The sequence below is a fragment of the Spea bombifrons genome, chromosome 2, assembly GCF_027358695.1.
Source record: "Spea bombifrons isolate aSpeBom1 chromosome 2, aSpeBom1.2.pri, whole genome shotgun sequence".
Taxonomy (NCBI): domain Eukaryota; kingdom Metazoa; phylum Chordata; class Amphibia; order Anura; family Pelobatidae; genus Spea; species Spea bombifrons.
The window spans coordinates 95,056,132-95,077,409 of record NC_071088.1 but is presented as its reverse complement, the minus strand read 5'-3'; the positions used below and the strand labels follow the sequence as shown (position 1 = coordinate 95,077,409).

Here is a 21,278-nt window from a genome sequence, read left to right as displayed (position 1 = left end):
GTTTTACTTGATTAAAGTCTTAAATTCAGCAAAGCATATAAGACAGCACCCCAGTTCTACTTCCATGTTCAAGTCCACTGCATTTCATTTGTATGCACATTTATGCTATCTGAATGCTGGTGTCCTCACACGCAATCACACATGCAGGGTAATGAATCCCCAAGCTGCTTGCTTTTTTCTATTTGCATCTGCCCAGTTTGCCCACAGTGAAGTGATGTTTTTGCTTGTGCTAGTGTGAAGTCTTAATCTGTGAATGCAAGCTTGCTGCTTACCAGTTTGTACATTATGCAGTGCAGGTCTGGGCACCTTTTTAAAAAAAAAAAAAAAAAAAAATACACTAGAAAGGGCAGAGGCAGGTTGTACAAGTAATAAAGAGAATATAAGAAAGGCTATAGAAGGTGCATTTTATTTACAGTAGAAAAAAGGGGTCATAGCGATAACATTATAGCATACAAGCAAACAAGCATGGTACAATACAAGCAAACTCCCTTTAAACACCTACTCCCTCTACCACCATACTCATACATTCATTCTCCTGCTCCTCCTCTCCCTCTCGCAGGCTCCACTAACCCTATGCTCATTCCTGAAACTCCAACACCATACACTGACACACAAACTCACAATAACAATGACACCCTGACACACATGCTTACATCAAATAATAACACACTCTCTAACACTGCTAACTCTATTCATTTACACAATCTAACACCATACCATAGCAGACACACACATGTTCACAAACATTAGCACTGTGGAGCAACACTTGCTAACACCATACACTCATGCACACGTATGCTAACTCATACACCAATACACACACTCTAACACTACATGTGGATATATACACTCATGCTAATGCCATACAGTAACACACACAAACTGATTCTTAACATATATATAATTATATATAAATATATATATATTGTGTTATGTGTGTGTGTATATATAGTGTTAGAGTCAGTGTGTATATTATATTTAAAATATACACTTAATATACATACTGACTCTAACACATACTTACACACAGACATACTAACATACACACAATAACATACCTACACCGGCAGTAACAAATTTACACACACTACTGTACTTCACACGTATACTTACATAGGCCTGCAGCACCAGCCTATCGGTATGTCTGGAGGGGAGTGTTGGTGGAGCCTCTGAAGGCCTCCTTTACGCCCTGCGGCCAAACAAGGGGGCCTGGCCTCTTGAAGGCGCACCCCTAATGGCGGCCCTAATCCATTAAGACTTTAGAAATGATATTTTCACCCAAAGTAGTGAAAAGGGTTCTGTACAGTAAGAGGCACAATTACACATTGTTTCAATGTACTGTTATTGCCTTCCTCTAGATCAGCAGCAAGGTTGAACTTAATGGACTTGCATCTATGTCACTATGTATTATGAGTCCCCGAATCATAGCTTGCTCAGCTGAAGTTCAAGGTCGATTAGCAAGTCTGAATAAAGAGCAGTGTAGTCTTCAGGGAATGGATCAGTATAGCTGCATTACGTTACATAGCCCAACCAATCTACATGATGGCAAATAAAATAGTTCTGACGATTTTTAAAATATCTTATTTGATAATTATGGGCATTATGGTTACTATATGTTCATTTTTCATACAGGACAGATGGTTTGCTATAAAATGGAGATATTGTTTAAAGAATACAGGTGTTCTTTCTGGGGAGCTTTTTTGTGCTGTGGCACTTGCTAGTTCCTTTTCATCAGATGTAAGGCAGGTGGAAATAGAAATAATTTGACTATCCTTTTGATGTGTGTTTTTAAAATTAGCTATTAATAAGATCACATTGTCCATCCCAAACTAATATCACAGAAATGATTTATGTACCAATCACGGGGAGAACAAAAAAAAGATTTGGGAAACTTTGAAGAATATTTAAGTGAAAGGAAAGTAATCTCCCGGGAACCATAAATTTACTTAAGGTGATGCAATGTCTTCATCCCCCTGCCTTTACATTGTGGGTTACCTACAAGCTGAGAAGGCCAGTTGCCCCAGGAGCTGCACGACGAGGGGCATGCTTCAGCCACCAGGTGGCAGTGCCCTTGTGTCACCTTCTGCTATAAGAAATGGGTATGACATCAGAACAGATTTTAAAGTAAAATTTAAAATAACTATTAAAATACTTTCTATACAATATTTTTTTTTTTTTTTTTTTGCTTTTAGTCAGGGGCCAATGTTCTGCTGCAAGATGTGAATGGAAACATAGCCCTTGACTATGCCACAGAAGGAACAGAATCCAGCTGTATACTTTTAACCTATCTAGAAGAAAATGGTATGTAACGACAATGTATAGTTTTACCTTTTTGCATTGGTTAACTTGACATAAACAAGGATTTGTTAGCATAACATATCCAAGAATCTCCAGTGCACATGTCCTCATTAATGGCTTGTTATAAATTATGTTTGCATCTACTCATTGCTGACATATACATAGAGTCTACACAAGATTATCATGAACCAATTTAATAAATGGCTTCCAAGCCATTACAATTTTAAGGAAAAGGTCATATGCGGAGCTTCATTAATTTAATAATTTAGAACCTACTAATGCCTACCTTTAGACTTGTAGCATTTAGGTTAGTAATTGTATTAACTCACAGTTCGCATTATTCCAGTAGTTTACTTATATTTAACTTTTCTAAATTTAAAGCTTAATACTTTTTGAAACACATTTTAAATTATTCCTTAATCCTTCAGTTTTTTCTTTACAATTTTTTTTCCTAGGAATCGATCTGCCCTCTTTACAGCAGATGAGGACGCAGAGAGCAAAGGTCATGTTATCTGATGTTAAACAGCTGATAGCTTCCAATGGAAGCGTTAATGAAAGAAATGACGAAGGAGTCACTCTTGTGAGTTTTTTAAATTCAATAATATTATTAACATTTATTTTTTGATCTTTCTTACCCATTGAATTATTTTACCACCTGTTTCTTTGCACAGTTCCAACAGCTGCTTTTATATTACTCTTGGCAGTTGTTGGGTGTTACATGACAGTGACAAGTCTCTAACATTATTGTTGTGTTGGATATACAGCTACACATAGCATGTGCGTGTGGCTACAAAGATGTGGTCTATGAACTCTTAGAACACGGTGCTGACCCAGATTCTATTGACAATCTCTACTGGACCCCGCTTCATTTAGCTGCAAAATATGGACAGGTAAACTACTGACTTTTTTCCTTAATTTATTATTTACATATTTTACTTGCTTTGAGCCCATAATATTGAAATACTGAAATGATTACACATATTGCGAGAAAAAAAATTGTTCTTAATTTTTAGATATGAGTAAAGTAGATAAATTAAGCCTACCAAAGACTAGCAAAGTGAAACAGATACTAGTTATCAAACAGCTTTTGTAGTAAAAGGTCTGTGACAGACGGTTCAAACAAATGTATCCTGCCACTTTGCAAATGCTTCTGTAGATTAATTATTTTTCTTCTGTGGAAAATGACAGCAGAGCGTGAGTGTAAAAAGAAAATGTAGGCATCCATTTGTGCAGACCCATTAGGGAATTGTGATAATAGGTAATAATATATTGCTAATGTACCAAATAGCAAAGGTTCAAACTTTTCTAAATTTTCACTGCCTTTTACATGACATTCTTTTTGTATTGCTATTTTATCTTGTAATGACAGTTTGTATATTGTCTCATTTTGATTAGATTGAAATATATAATTTAGCAGAAAGACCTGATTGTCTAGTATTTTTTTTATATTTCGAAGGTTAAAGGTACAATTTAATGTTCATTACAGCCCAAGCAACAAAGAAGGCTACAGACGAAGTATTACTAAGCATTCTATAACAAAAAAAACCTTACCTTCTTAAAACCTTACAGCTCCAGCGCTGTAGAGTACCATCCACGCTGATGTCTGTGATTTGCACCAGTTTTGGCTGGTTGATGACAATCACTGGCAGGGAAATTAAAAATCAATGGGGTACTTTCTGCACACGCAATGTTTCATCACCTTGAAACCTTTGAGTGAGCCTGAGCTGGCTGATGGCAAGTATACTGCGCAAGCACAATGGCAAGCAGTACATGCCTTTGGCCAAACACATCTTCTGCAAGCCAAGGAGCTGGGAAGCAGGCGACTGCATAGGGGGACTTCAGATGAATTTATCTATTCATTATTATACATCTGTAAATAGTATGAATTGTGTGATAATTTTATGTACATTTACAAATGTTTACCTTTTCTATTTCTAAAAGACAAACCTGGTGAAAATGCTCTTGCTTCATCAAGCAAACCCCAACATTCTAAACTGCAATGAGGATAAACCCTCAGGTTGGTAGGATTACATTAATTCCAGTGTCTACGCAGCGTTTTCTTTTTTCTTTTTAACTCCCCACAATGTCCACCTTATCATTCCTTATTGCATTTATCTACATGAAGGAGGGAATTGACAGCTTTAGAAACAACCTCTGTCTACTATAAATTTCTAACACTAAGCTAAGCAATTCATGATACTATTAGCTTATTGAGAAGGGCCCCAGGTTTTGTTCTTGATATTATGTTAGTAAAAGATTAACAAAGACAGCATAGTGATAAATGCCCCATCCCCCTGGCTGCCCTGATTTTAAGATTTTGCAGGGCCACCAGAATTGTTTTTGTTTTGTTTATATGTATTCACTTTCAGTTCTACCATAGCCACCATGCTCTCTAAGAGACAAGGATTTTGTCTACTAGTTTTACTAATGGTTAAACTATGAATGGATACTTTTTCCGGTCACTCATATGTGTGTCTTGGACAGGGCTACATATGGAGGATGTTGTAGGCTGCCTGTGCACAAATAATAATTCTCGAATTCCATTCCACCAAGGGAAACCTTGCCACTTTTTAATAACAAGTTAAGTTTATGTTTATGTGCTTTTAGCTGTTTCAATTTCCCATCTAGTAGAGTGGGAATTTAATGTTTATTTCAGTTAAGGTATTATAAAAGGTAATGTTGGGTATGTCAAGATTTAGGAGATAGCTTTTCCAACTTCTGTTGTTCCCATACGATTCCAAGTTCAACCTTCTTAAGAGTTATAAATGGCTTAGTAAATGAAAGGATACATGGAAATTACTCTAATACATAAACGAAAAGATCTCTTTCTATTTAGAATATTTATCTGTTCACCTTTTATTATAGATATTGCTGCAACAGAAACTATTCAAGACATTTTACTAAAAGCTGAAGCTCTGTCAGAGGAAAGAAAGAAAAGTCTTACATCTTTATCTACTGTGCTCCAAGTGGAACCATATGAAGAGATCTTGCAAGATATTCCACTAGTTGCTAATAAGCTGTAAGTGATCATGTATTACTAAGCAGAATATAATGTATTTATAGTGCATTATATTGCATTTATTTATATAGAACCAGCCGATTCCCTAGCACTGTTACAACAGCGGCAGTAGAATATTTTAAAATCACAAACAATAACAAACTGGTACAGAAAAGAGGGCTCTGCTCTTGCAAGCTTACAGTGTAGTCAGTGGTTGAGGGGGAAGTGAAACAGTAGGAGAGGGCTGCTTGGATGAGGGTGAGTTGGTAGAGTCATGATGATCTGTAGAGGTTGTGGGTCATTCAGATGGCTTGATTATAATGCTGGCTGAAAGTATTAGGAACCAGGCCATCACCATTGTGCACCCTTCCAGAGACAGATTATGATATCCACCTCTAGAGGAGCCGGCTCGGTTGGGAGGATGAAAGATCTCCCTCTAACCGACTTAAATTCAGTCAAGTCTTTTAATGCAAACCTCCGATCCTGCTCCCTTACAATGCATGCCGGCAACTGATGCTGTGCGTCGAGATTTGACATCGTATCCCGGCGCACAACACTAAAGCCGCGCCCACCGCACTGGAAGGACACAGAATAAGAAGAGCCAAAAGGAAGAACGAAGAGGAGTAGGTGGATGAGAAAAAGTGACAGTGATGGAGGAAAGGTAGGGAGACATTCAGAGAAAAAGAGAGAGAGGGAGGGAGAGAGAAAGCATTAGTAATTGTGTGAGAGTGATGGGAGTTATACTGTACTATTGTCAATGTCTTGTTCAGTGTATAGTGGTGGAAATTATGCTGTACTACCATCAGTGCCTGGTGAATATGTGGTGATCATAACTCCCATCACTTTATACTGACCCAGAGATTACATTATATGAATGTATACAGCACCAGCAGATTCCGTAGCCCTGTTACATTTAGCCAGTAAAATAAAAAATCACATAACAAGCCAACACAAAAGGGCTCTTGCGGGCTTACAATCTAGTTGACAGTGGTACAGCATAATGATAGCAGTTAGGAAGAAAGGTTGTATGCTTCCTGAAAAAAGTTAATTAATTAATATGGGCATATCCTTTGTGATACATAAAGGATCACATTGGTCTAAACAGTCTCACTTGCAAACAATAGATTGTACATTAGATGTAAGCTATGAGTGCAGTATGTATATGACATAAAATATTATATATATATATACCCAGACACCGGAGAATCCTCTTGGGAAAAATGGAAGAATTGGGAGGCATGTATATATATATACCGTATTTGCTCGATTATAAGACGAGGTTTTTTCCAGAGCAAATGCTCTGAAAAATACCCCTCGTCTTATAATCGGGGTCGTCTTCTCAGACCCCCCAAAAAATGTCTGCTGGGGCCATGCTGCTTACCGGTCGCGAGCAGCGTCTCTTCTGTTAGAAGCAGGAGGACAGGAAGCTTGCAGCGTCCTCACAGAGCTCTATCTCCCCCTCCCTCCTCTGGGGGCGGGGCCAGAGAAGTTGCTCTACAGCCGGTCCCCTTCAGAAGTCTTCGAGTGAGAGATCTGCAGTTCAGGTAAGGGGGTGGGGGAGGGTTTTTGGGTAAGTATGTGTGATTAATGTGTGTTTAATGTGTGAAGTATGTGTGATTAATGGAATGAATGAGTATTTAAATGTGTTTGTGTGTGATAGCATGGATGTGTAAGGGGGGTGGGGGTTGTAGCATGGCATAGGGAGGCTGTAATCCCACTACTATCATCCCCAGGTTCCAGCATGTACTGGCTGCCTTGGCTTGATAGGAGTGTGATTGCTGTTAGCAGTTTGATATATATATCAAACTGCTAACAGCAATCACACTCCTATCAAGCCAAGGCAGCCAGTACATGCTGGGTTAAAAGGCATATCATGGGGCTGAGTGGCATATAGGGGGTTAAAATGCATTTCTGGACCTCCAGAAATGCATTTTAACCCCCTATATGCCACTCAGCCCCATGATATGCCTATATACCTCCAGAAATGCATTTTAACCCCCTATATGCCACTCAGCCCCATGATATGCCTTTTAACCCCCTATATGCCAGAGTGGCATATAGGGGTATAAGGCATATCATGGGGCAGAGTGGCAAATAGGGGGGTATAAAGCATTTCTGGGGGCAGAGTGGCATAACTGGGGGGGGCAGGTTGGCAAATAAAAGGAAATTTAAAAAATATATTTTTCTCAATCATAGCTTTTATTAAACATGAAAAAATAATTTACATGAATTAATATTTACTGGTAAAACTTTTTTCCTATAGGGTCGTCTTATATTCAGGCTTTTTGTTTTTTTCCTAAATTAATATTTTGATTTTGGGGGGTCGTCTTATAATCGGGGTCGTCTTATAATCGAGCAAATACGGTATATATATATATATATATATATATATATATATATACACACACAAATCCACAAGGCTTGCACTCACTTTTCTGCATCAATTAATTTCACCTGCCCGGGTGCGATGCCTGGCGGCAACATATGTATTCACATTGACAAAACCCTGAAACTAAGTGCCACTTCCACACATCTTAGATATGGTACTATGGTACTATGGTAATAAGGCTTAAGAGCACTGATTTATTTACATATGAAAAACCCCAAAACTAAATCATAAAAATAAGGATCCCACTAGAGCCGTCTCTGTCTATACTTTACTGACTCAAGCTGACCAAGCCTAAAGACTCACTAACCTGAACTTTCCTGCCAGACCCAGGTAAGCCAGCTTATCCTCCCCCAGATACAACACATAGGTCTAGGCAGTAATGCCACACTTGGCTTAGGTCCTCTCCTTATCTTGAGAACACAGGGGGACTTTCTCTCCACTTAATAATCTCCCTGATTGTGAGGCTTCAAGGTTTTAAATATCCATGTCCTGTACTAGTTGGAGGCGTCATGAAAATCCCAGACTTTTCACTCTGAAGAATGGAACATTAGCCCACCATGCACAAAATCATCCACAAGATCAACACAAAATATCTCCCCCTTCACGGAAGCACTGCAATTTTGGTGAACTTCCTCCAAAATCCCAGCAATTTCTGTGACCTCCTCTCCCCCAATTGAATGATCAGGGGAGAGAACATCAGCGGAAGCACCACCATTTTGGAGGAAGTTCGCCCCAGGTTATGTCCACAGAGATGCTGACGAACATAGAAGAGAGAAGATAAAAGAGAGAAAATGAAGAATAAGAAGATGCAGAAGTTGAAGCAGATGCGAAAGTGGTCAGCAGAGAAGGTAGGGATACACGTAGACCAGGGGTATCCTGGGCCACTTCATCAGAATTGTATACGTGTGAGGGCCGCACTCATTTTTCACTGTAATTTTTAGCCTTTATTAAGATATGCTATGTTTCCATACATTATTATTGTATACCTGCAAATACGGGATTTGTATGTCTGATTCTATGCCTCCAGAGTTCACATGTGAACAATAATAATAACAATATATATATATATATATATATATATATATATATATATATATATATCTATATATATATATATATATATATATATATATATATATATATATATATATATAGATATATATATATATATATATATATATATATATATATATATGATCGCTAACAGCAATCACACTCCTATCATGCCAAGTCAGCTAGTACATGCTGGAATCTGGGTATGCCTGGGCATGATAGGAGTGTGATTTCTGTTAACAATCATATATATATATATATATATATATATATATAATATATTAATATTGTTATTGAATTTTTTTGTCCTATTTTGCTGTGTTACTTACTTTAAATAAAAGTGTGAGATTTTTTTATGGTGGGGGGTCATATTTGGTTTCGAACAGGTAAATGCTGGATTTTTAGTCCAGAATTTTCGTTTCTGTGCATCCCTAAGCCAGACAATGAAGTGTACCCCCATCAATGTCTGCCTCAGTATATAGTGATAGGTGTAATGCTGTACCACCGTCAATGTCTGCCTCAGTATATAATGATAACAGTAATGCTGTAGCACCTTCAATGTCTGCGCTAGTATATAACGATAGAAGCTATGCAGTTTTAAAGTGTGTGTGGGGGGGTGCCACATACAGGATCCGCCCCAGGTGCCAAATACTCTAGGTACGCCCCTGCATATATCAATCATTTTAAAATATCCCATTATACCATTATATCAGTAAAAAATATATTTCTGTCTTATATGAATCTAAATAGTAAGGCCTGACTGAGACACCTGACAAGAGATGGATCACTGACTCACCTAGAGGCACTTTAACAAGTGGTTGCGTGCTCCTTTCCTACTTAAATATCATCAAATATGACATCTAATTTCTCACAAGTTTCTCACAATGCCATTCAGGACTGATGAATTTTAAGAACCTGAGACTTAGAGAGAGGAAAGAGGTGGCAGAGAGAGTGAAGGGGGGGGATGTCCAAGACAGGTAAATACATTAGTGCAAAATACTATATATTATTCAGCTATCATTCTTTGGTGGAATCTGACAGATTGTGGCAAGCTTTATGAGGGAAGAAGGAGATGAGGATATTTCAGCATCCTTTTGTAAAATAGATGCTTACTTTTAAACAATACAGTCATGGAAATTGAATCAAATGAGTTAATCAATAGAGTCAGCATCAATTAAAACTGTCTTTAAAATGGAAGATATTCTGTGTGACAGGTAACGTATTTATTTGTGTTGTAGTTCAACACCCTGTGTATATTTTATTTAACTTTAAAACTTCTTGCAACAGAACTTTAAATTAAGTATTGATTTACCTTTCTTGTAAAATCTACTCTCATGAATATTCCGTTTATGTCTGCTTTGCAGGAAGTGGACTGAATTACAATAACTTTTCATTTAAAAAAAGTTAAATCCATCTTCACTAATAATTGCCTCTCTTTCACAGAAACTTTGATTGCTTTCCTCTTCCATTTTGATGTATTTATTCGTATATCTTGTTTTACAGACGTCCTCTGGCTTTACCGATATCAAAGCAGGATAGTTTACTGGAGAAAGACACAATGTTCAAAGATTCAGGAAAAATGTTACACAAGTACTATTCCCAAGAAAATGGATCTGAAAAATTAATTGTTAGTAGCACAACCAAATTAGAACAGGTAATGGAAAGAACATTTTGATGTTACTGAGAACATAATGCTGTTATCTCTGAAGACTATTCCCAGAGTGGCCCTTTCTAGTTTATAAACCACCTCTGTCAACTTCAAATTGACAATATTGAGTCTGACAATATTACATTATTAACTCTTGTAGCTCAATACTGAATATACGTACTAACAGTAGGGATTGTGCTATGTTTTTAGAGTGCCCTAAATGAAAATATCTATGGGCCTATCTCTAACCTAAGTGATGGAATTGAATTAATATTTTTGTGTGTATGCATACAAATACACTATAGTGATTTCAAAAGTAATGTTATAAAAATCTTGCTTACCTCTAATCCATAAACAGATCTTGCTCCCAATGGTAGCCTTAGGTAACTGCTTAAGCTGGCCATAGATTTGTGCCACCTACGAGTAATAGCTTAAATAGATATAATGCCAAAAAAAGTCAAACCATGGCTACTTCTTTGTTCCTTTTGTCATCTTTTAGTGTAAGGATCTGTGCTTCCTTATGTAATCCTATGCATGAATAACATCATGCACAACCATTTTACGTAAACGTCTGAGTGCCAAAGAAAAAGTAACTTGTATTACTAAAAAATCAATACACTTTAGTAAATAATACAATTACCATATCCACTGTCTCATAATTGACGAATGGTGGACTGCTTATTATTTTTTCCCAAATACTTATAGAATGTACAAGGAAGAGCTTGTTTGTGCACCCAGTAATAATTAAACAACTGGTATTTATGCCTTTATAATCATTTAGTAAATATTTTATAGGAGATTAGAACTTTAACTGTAAAATAAATTATAGTATTTTTTAGCTCATTGTAGAACTGAAGCAAGGTTGTTGCTGTCTTGTATTTGCTGACTTGAAAGCACACCCCATCTATTATATTCCCTTTAATGCATATAATAGCTGAGTAGACCCTTTAAATTTCCATGTCATCCCCATATGTATTCTCTCTGTGGGAAATTTTGGTCACCACATTCGGAGAATCGCACTGCAATCCCGAATCTGCAGCTTCTCCTAAGAACAAGTGCTATCATTTTATTTTTTTAACAAGTTAGTAAATACATATTTAAGTAATTACAATGTACTTTAATATGCATTCCTTGTTGGAAGACATGTACTGTTTCTTTAACAGTTAATAACTTAACGACAACAAAACGGTAACAGGGAGTTAAACGATCATTAAACATACAAATCAAAGCTGAAACTATGTGAACTTGATAGAGGTCTCTAACAAATCCTAGTTAAAGCTTTTCTGTAATTAGAGTTTTAAAAACATGTAGTTAGAACAACTGACAAAAGAAATGAGTTTTTCTTAGTGAGACTCCATTAATCAAAAGGCTCCTGCTGCGTAAGAGATTTCAGGCTGTAATTTTGCAGCACTTGGTTGTATTGTCAATCATCTTTCAGTTTGCCCGTGTTTCAGTGAATATTTTCTTCAAAATAATGCAAATACGAATCTCATAATAAAAGCAATTTGGCACTTTTTTTTTCTTATAGCACATAAAATAAAATATGGATGTTCTTTCATTTTCTTTATTTTTTTCCCCTCCAGATCAAATTAATGCCTGCAGCTGCAAATGATGACTTGGCCACACTGAGCGAGCTCACAGACAGCAGCCTGTTGTATGAGATCCAAAAACGTTTTAATAATAATCAAATATACGTAAGTCAATTATATATATTGAAGTGGTCAAAATTAAGGAACCTGTTACTGTCTGAAAATCAGCTTTGGTGTTATGAAAAAAAAAAAGATTAAATGTACCTCTGCCCTATTTATCCTTCCAAATATGCAGATTAAATACTTACCTTTTATACACGGATAAGTACCTAAATATGAATAACTGGCGATAGAGGTTATATTACTAAAACCTGGTGTGGTAGCTATAAACAAGAGAAATTAGAATAGAAATAGGATAGGGTACTTGCTTTCTTTTGTGTATTGCTAAATACTTACCTTCTTACAATTATTTCTATGTAAGCCAATATAAAGTTCCAGTCACAATCCCTGAGTTTGTACCATAGACAGAAAATTAGTTGAAAGTGAGAGAAGGTGAGATAATTAACAAAAATAATAGGACACATCATGAAGATAGTAGTAGGGGACTTAGGGGTACCTTAATAAAATAGTGTTTTTACATGAAGGCCGATAGATTCATGGAGCAGCCAGGTGCTGGAAGGTAATACTGAAGAGGAGAAGTTATCATTAACAAACACACAGCTACTCTGAATAAGGAATAGGAACAAGAATGGTATGCTTTTCAGAAGGTGGATTCGAAGATAAAATGGACCAGTCCTCTGCTGTCAAAATCCAATGTTTCTGTGCTTGTGCATGGTGGTGATAGCGTTTACATGCAATTTGCTTTTATCAAACTTATTATATATATATATATATATATATATATATATAATCCCTTTTTACAGATATGGATTTACGTGTACATTGTGCTACTCAAGTTTTATGGTCAATATTATTGGCACCCTTGAATATTTAGTACATAATGTACAACATCCTCTGAACAAAATGTGCAGTGAAACAGCTTTGGTCTATTTTAATACAGAATTGCATAGGATAACACAATAAAGAACAAAGAAATTGGAGGAAAAGGAATAACAATGAACACATTGCTATGGCATGATTACTTGCATGCCTTTGAAGAACTCAAGTTGGTTTGAAAAGAAGAACTAGAATGTCATTGCTGTGAAATTAGACTTATCAATGCTCGAGGCTTGAAATGAATCAATGATAGTTTAATGCTGAAAAAGACCACTTTTATTTCCTGCTCCCTTTTCGCAATAGTGACGGTAAGAGAGCTGTCGGAGACCACCAGAAACAATATCACTAAACATAAGAATATTAAAGGGTACAAGGTCATCTCTAAAGACTTTGGCATCCCAACAGTTCGCTATGTTATAAAGTAGGTAGCTGGTTATGAGACTTCGTGGGACATAATTGAGGAAAATTGATCAAAAGGTGTCTTCAAAGGGAATCATGAAATTGGAGAATTACCAAGTTATTTTGGAACAAAATGCATTGCCCAGTCTCATATAACTAGGTATGAGTCAAAGATCATGGGTCATCCAGCAGGACAGTGATTCAAAGCACACAATGAGTCCTCACCTCAAACTTACCGAAAACCTTTGGGGGAAAAACTACAATCTTTCACCGGGAAAAGGAATACTGCAATATTCCTAAATAAAATGCAAATGAGGAGTAGAAGAAACTGCCAGCCGACAGGTACAACCTTAAAGACGCCTACAAGAAACATTTTGGAGCTGCCATTATTGCAGCAAATATCAGGGAAGGGTGCCATTAATGCGTTCCAGGTCATATTTTATGTTTTCCAGGTCATATTTTATGTTTCTTCTGTGAAATACATTTGGATCCAATACCTTTGGACATCTCATTAATATATTCTGATGATACATTATTTCTGAAGATATTGGACATGATGCATTAAATATTTGTGGGTCCCAATAACATTGACCATAAATGTATATTTTTATCCAGCTAGATATGCATTAGATTACCTCTGCAAAGGTACGACTCATTTCAGCAGGAAATGGAACGTGTCCTGTAAAAACTGTATAAACAATAAGCATACTATAATATTAGATACAGGATGTAAAGACAAATGAGAAAAACTAATTTAGAACTTTGTAGATAAGGATTGGACAGAGTACAAAGTAATCTATGGAATGTCAGTGTTGAAGCTGTGTTGCCAGCCCCTGAATGTAGACTGTCTGGCTACGCTTCTCGTTTCTCATTCTGTACCGTGCCTCTGGACCTGGCTCTGTACCTACTCCCACTTCTTGTGTGATTTGTGGCTTGTAAGATTGTGTTGTGGAAGGGTGTGTGTTCCCTCCAACTGGACTCCACCATTAGACTGTGTCCTTGTCTGGGAACCTAATAGGTAGTTCAAATTAGCATTTATATTTGTGACTGCATATGTTGATAAATGCCATGTATCAATTTGCACATGTATGTGTCTGCATGTAAGTGTGTAAGAGAACACACAAATGTAATTGTATGCTGAGTGTCAGTTTTCATAATTGTGTCAGTATATGTGTAAGTTTTAGTATGTGTTGAGTGTTTAAATGAATGTAAATGTAAGTAAGCGTAGCCATGCGTACATCTGGCTTTCTTGGGGCAGTCATAGAAAAAGAGAATTTGACAGCAGATAAAAACCATTTGGTCCATCTAGTCTGCCACATGTAGTCATGTCTGATTTTTAAGGCATTGTCCCGCTGTCCTGGGTAGCCATGGGGATTACGGCCCGGATGGAGAGATCCTCTTATCTCTCGCAACCACGGCCAGGGAGGAGAAAAAGGAATGGAGGTCTGTGCTACTCCCAGACAGACCACCATTGAAGCTTCCACTTTGCCTTCTTGCAAAATATGGAATCTTGTTCCTGAAACCCAATAAATATCTGTATTTTGTGTTTTTGAATTATATTATCTTGCTCAGCCTCCTACTTAGTGATTGATGTGCCTGTCAGTTACAATAAAGAAAACAGAACAATAAAGTACGGAATCATTCTGGTTTCATTTCTCCCAGTTGCTAATAAAATCATGCCAGTAACTGTATGAATTTCTTCATTTCTCAAACACAAAAGAACTTGACAGGAAATTAAGAAACATAACACAACTTATGTTGATAAATTTAATTTATAAAGTAACGTAATTATTATACTGGTAATATTTTTTTTGTTAAGATCCGCTCAACATAATTCCCACTATTTAAATATATATGTTTTTAAAGCATTTGGTTGGCTCTGTTAAAATAAACAGAAAGACGGGGCTAGTTGACAACCTTTCTTTACTTAAAGACGAAAACATTTCAGTGAACACAGTAGCGTGCACTCATAGCCCAAAGCAAATCAAAGAACACTGAATATAATCGTATAACACTGGACAAGAGCAAAAGTCACAGAAGAAAAGCAGAGATTTTTACATTTTTGTTATAGTACATTGCCTGAGTGCATTTTATCCAAAGAGCCTCATGAGGCCATTCACAGAACGTCAAGTAAATAACATGGAGGAAACAACACAGAAGCTATTATTGTATCATATTCTTCATACTGATGAGATCATGGCCACATAAGTATTTTTATTAATATTAAATTAGATGCCATACATTTGTACATTTAAAGTTAAGCAAAACCTGGTAAACATTTTGACTAATTAAGTCACATAAGTGTTCTAAAGGTATTCTAAAGTATTAAAAACACTTTTAATCACAAAGCTGTGATTAAAACCCAAGGTCTCTTCTAGTAATGAGTTTCAGAATAATGATTTATTCATGTAATAGTAATAGTAAATGGATATTCATTTTTATTTTAGACTTATATTGGTAACATTTTGCTGCTTGTCAACCCATACAAGGAACTTCCAATCTACTCTTCACTGGTAAGTTTGCCATTTGATACACATGCTAATGTAATGTATTTTGGTGCTTATTGTCATTTTTGTCATTAACAATAACAATTAACTGTAATAAATATATAATTCGTAAGAAGTGCATTTTAAGTGTATTATTGCTTTTCATAGATTGTTTTTAATCTACCCCAATAGTTATGTACTACATTTTGGGTAAGAATGCTTGGTGACTTCATAATCTTTATGCAAGTAGAACAATTCATGGAAATAAACAAAACAAAAATATTGCATGCTATTTTAGATCCGGGTATGTTTCTCCTTTAGAATGGCTGAGTTGGCCATTCAAACTCCTTAGTGAAAAGTACAACATGAGAAAAGTCATCTAAAGCTTATTTATGACTCAGTGTTAATTAGACTTGGGTGCTGACGAGGTCTTTGTTTTTGGGAAAAACAAAATCTTTGTATTCTACAAATATTCGTCCATTCCTGTGTTTGTTTCGGGCGAATATTCGTATACGTTCTTCATATTCATTTTTCTCTTCGTTTCGGTTTTCTAGCCTATCTTAACTCTTCTGTAATATAGTAGGGATTAATACAGGAATCCTCAAGTGAGAAAAAAGCTAGTAGTGTGAGAAAAACAGATCTCTAGTACTCTAACCCGAATTGGCGTCTGAATTTAGAGGGCCATTAGAGCGAGTCTATTGGTCGCCAGTCACGCTGTCTGGTTCATACTCTCTCTCAATGTCTCCCTACCTTCTGAGGGTGGAGCCTCAGCGCACAACACAGGGACAGCCTCTCCCCCATTCCTCCAAATTGGGGTAGAGGGTGTGCGTCGTGGCTCCTCTTTGTTGCGGAACTGCTACACCAGGCCAGGACAATGCTGTAGAGAGCCAGGACAAGCAGGTCAATGGAGAAGACATAAGAAAAAGAGAACAAGAAGTGGAGTGAAGGTGTGAGAGACAGCATGTGAGAGGATAAGAGTGAAAAGCAACCCAATAATATGCAGACAAAGATTCTGAGCTCTCTCTGTTTATTTTTTGTTGGAGCCCCTCCTCATTTTCGGACATTTGAAATCTGAATGCATAAGTCTACTGTAGACAATCCGCCTCAAACTTAATTTCCTATAAGATTGATACATTTTATTTTGCTAACATAGAAAATGATATAAGATCACCTAAGTCAATGTTGTGCTTATTCCATACATATCATAGACATACCTAATTTATCTTTTTTTTATCAATATTAGAGGGTTCAAACGTTAGCATTACCCAAATGAAAGGGTAAATCCAACTGGTGAAACTGGACATAGCTAGCATATACTAAAAATCTGTGAGCTGCAGTTACGTTCATGGATACTGGGAGCTTAGTTTAACTTGATTTTGCATGCCCTCGGTTATAACTAACATTTAGGTACACATAATACATTAAAACACATTGTAATCTTGCTTGTGGTTTTTCCAGGTCACTCAATTATATCAAAACCTCTCTGGACGCCTGTGCTCTTCACTTCCCCCACACATTTTCGCTTGCGCTGAGAGAGCTTACCATATGGTTTTTCGAGAGAAACTACCTCAGTGCTTTATCTTAAGGTACAGATTCTTGGCTATTAACATATTTCATTTCCCTCTGCTCCAGACAAAATTGTCTCCAGAATTACCAGTCAAAATAATGAACTAATTTTAAAAGTTATTAGATAAGAAAGGATTAACAATGAATAATGTTCTGTTTGTAGACGTTTTTTTTTTTTTACATGTGATACGAATAATTCATCTGAGAGACCATTGCACTTACATATTAAATAACGCTAACCCATTTCTATAACGTCACAATGGTTGTTTGCTAAGCGCATCAAAAGACTCACTAACATTGAACCCATTAGTATGGTGGCGAGGAGATCATGTACTATATTATGAATTTCAGTATGTATAGAGTAAAAAAAAGGTTTACAGTTTTGAAGCTGTTACCAGCTGAATCGTTAGTCTCGAAACTGTTCTCCTCATCTCTCTACTGATGATTTATATTTCACTGTTTTAAGAATTTAATAGGAATGGATAAACTACTTCAGAAGGTTCCATGTCATCAGCATTAGCCTAAACCTTTTATTGAATGGCCGGTTAAATAACCATAGCAATTTATATTTCGACATTTTTGTGTGTCACAATGTACACAATGTATTCATCATAAACCCGATATGGCACATCACAATCATTTGCATGATGAATGTATTCACAATGGAGGGACTTCTTTAATGTTTCCAGATATAAATGCTTCCAGCTTCCACATGGAAATCCTATGTAGTGCTTGGATTTATTACTCATATCCTTCATAGAAACTAGCAAAAATAAAGGTCACATTGATAATTCCATGAGCATGTAGAATTCATTAGCTGCACTATGATCCATTAAAAAACTAATTGAGACATTTAATCACAAACCACAGTGCAATTATCGCCTTATAGTTTCTTTTAAAGAGAGATAAAACTCGGCTTCATATTTTTTGGTTGAAAAAAAAATTATATTTGTATGAAGAGATAATATGAAACCGAGAGTGAAAACTAAAAAAAAATATGGTATATATTTTATTAGTTTTCACTCTCGGTTTCATATTAACTCTTCACAGAAATGTGATTTTTCTTTTAGAGAAGTTTTGTTTGCTTGATATACAGTGCTTTGAAGTTCATGGTATCCAACAAACTTTTCAGACATTGATATATAACTGTAGAACCTGCAGGCATATTGTAACAATATTGTAACAATGATATGTTGGTTTATTGAACCAAATTTGTTTTTATTATTATTATTTACTGATTTTTTTAACACCATCATATTCTGCAGCACGGCAGAACAAATAGTGCAAAACATAACAATTTGGTGGGGAGTTCACAAAAATCTACAACCTTAGCCCTATGTGAATTTTTTATACTAAAGAAGCATCAGAAATACATTTATTGCATATATAAGGGGAGAAAACACTTTATCAATTGTGATGACAGATAGTATGGGTGTCATGAAGAAGCAAAGAACATTGACAATTGCTATGTATCGCCACCTAGTGTTCAATGTTCAACATGCAGTTATGATACAAAACAATAATAAAAAAAACTATTATTTATTGTTTTATATAGTGCCATCATATTCTGTAGCAATGTACAATGGGTAAACAGGACATCATATTTGTTAAGCTGTTATAATGTCTTAGCTTGCTTTGTTCCCTTTTAAATTAACTAGCACCTTTATTTGACTGCTGTTTTACTTTACTTAAGATGTGTATTTCATCTTAATACCATAACTTTAAACCTATTTTTCTCTAGTGGTGAAAGTGGCTCTGGAAAGACTGAAGCCTGCAAGCATATAATTAAACATTTGGCCTTAAGATGTGCATCCAGTAAAATCTCACTTTATTCAAAGATTAAACATGTAAGTTCAACTACTCTGAAAAAAGGTCAGTAGGATTAGTGAAGGACTGAACTTGGCGATTTCACAAATGACATATTACTGTTATTATGTGGGAGTGGTGTAATGATAAAACAGCATCATTGAGTAACATAATAATAAAAATAATAAAATGTTTCTTTTCCTCAGAAGCCAAAAAGACATGATCTGCTGTTTCTATTACCAGTATTACTTGCATTGACAATTTTTAGTGTATTCCTAGAATCAAGTTACATTTGTTTGGTTTAAATATGTACAATTGGCACTTTTGATGTAATAGCTAAACTAACTTGCAATATTTTTTTCACCTCCGTTATGTTACAGGTAACCAACATTTTAGAAGCTTTCGGGCATGCCAAAACAACACTTAATCATTCCTCTAGTCGATTCATACAGTTTCTTGAGCTGCAGTTTTGTGAAAGAAAAGCATCTTTATCAGGAGGTAGGAACTTGAATGGCCATAATATATATATATATATATATATATATATATATATATATAAATGTATTATAAAGAGGGATAGGCAATTTCCAAAATGATGCAGGAGATATCCAGAAAGAAATCAGAGCAAGTATGAATACATGGTCAAATGGATTAATGTCCATCAGTCACCCTGCGGTCAAATGCTATTTTCTATCGGTCGCTTTTCCTTGCTCACAAGAGAACTTGTCTTGCCTGTCAAGACTGACAACGTAAGCTGCCTGTAAAGTATGATATAATAATGTATACATTCCAGCCTGACATTTTTCATATGGACAGCCATCCTTTACAAAGGTTTGATAGAAAGACTTAAAGCAAAATGTATTAACCCTTTCCTGTAAGCTATGTAGTATGCACCTGATTTATAAGTTTCATCATGCTAATATAACTTCTCATATGTAGCTCTAGGAATATAATAACAATTGGTTCATAATTATGTCACTGAAATTAAATTCAAGTATGAATGGTCTTAATATGCAGATGCCCTCTGGGGTGCATTACTACACCATTCAATGTAATATCCATTAGCAAACAATGATTTATGAATCCCCTTGGTGTTTGAAGGGTTAATGAATAAATGGAGACTGACACAGAAATCTAGAAAACAAATGACATGTCTAATCAGTGCATGGTGTTGTGCCACTGGCAGCTCTTTATTTCTAGTACACCACCAAGGCAGGTTTGTTTCATATAGAGACTTGTATAAACTACAAGAAATAATTCATGATGAGCTTCCTTGGAGTTGAATACCCTCTGTTTGCCACTTGAGGGCAGAGTAACACAAATAAAGGTGGATAGCATTTTTTTTAAATTCTACAACCTTAAAATACATGTTTAATATATCCAAACCAAGTATATGCCTCAAAATACAAATATATATGTATATTTGTAAAATAATTGTCAGTAGAATATTTGAAATTCTAAATGCCTAAAAAATGGTTTATTTGCATTCAAAAACTATAAAACATTTTTACACTTATTTCCTATTATTATTGTCTTGTGGTACTTGCTTGATCATTTAAGAAGTACAACAAGAAATGTTAATATTTTGAGCACAATGAATATATCCTTTATAAGAAATGAGAAAATATGGAATAGTATGGAATATGGAAGTTATGGAATAATAAAAAAAGGGTATATAGTATGCACTAGACTTGTGCATTTGTATTTGTATGAATTGCAAAGTTAATGACATTTATACGAATCTCCAAAACGAGGCTAGACCCCCACAAAACGGATGAAAACGAAGCAAAAAAAGTGTATTTTCATCTAATTCGCAGACTTACTATCAAACTCTCTGAACGTATCACTACTTTCTCTGCTGATCACTTCCTCTTCCGTGTCTCGCAGCTTTGCTTCTGTGTCTTGCATCTTGTTCATCATCTTGTTCTTCTCTCTCCTTTTTCTGGCCACGTCTCTGCGGACATAACCTCCCAGCGAACTTCCACCAAAATTAGAGGACCGAGGTAGAGGACGTAGCCAGAAGCTTCGCCATTTGGCCCTAAGATACCCCTGTGTAAACGTCCGCCAAAATAGAGGAGCTTCTGGTGACATCCCCTCCCCGGATTGGAGA

The 21,278-nt window shown here is 36.0% G+C and overlaps 1 protein-coding gene across 1 annotated transcript in view; it reads left to right on the top strand.

Moving 5' to 3' along the window:
• MYO16 (myosin XVI) overlaps positions 1-21,278 on the top strand; it is a 104,978-nt gene that overhangs the window by 22,330 nt on the left and 61,370 nt on the right. Inside the window, exons 5-15 of the mRNA XM_053455266.1 lie at positions 2,193-2,301; positions 2,754-2,878; positions 3,063-3,188; positions 4,240-4,315; positions 5,164-5,317; positions 10,242-10,392; positions 11,970-12,080; positions 15,758-15,823; positions 17,255-17,382; positions 19,104-19,209; positions 19,549-19,666. Coding sequence (XP_053311241.1) covers positions 2,193-2,301; positions 2,754-2,878; positions 3,063-3,188; positions 4,240-4,315; positions 5,164-5,317; positions 10,242-10,392; positions 11,970-12,080; positions 15,758-15,823; positions 17,255-17,382; positions 19,104-19,209; positions 19,549-19,666 — 1,270 coding nt within the window. The remainder of the gene's footprint in view (positions 1-2,192; positions 2,302-2,753; positions 2,879-3,062; positions 3,189-4,239; positions 4,316-5,163; positions 5,318-10,241; positions 10,393-11,969; positions 12,081-15,757; positions 15,824-17,254; positions 17,383-19,103; positions 19,210-19,548; positions 19,667-21,278) is intronic.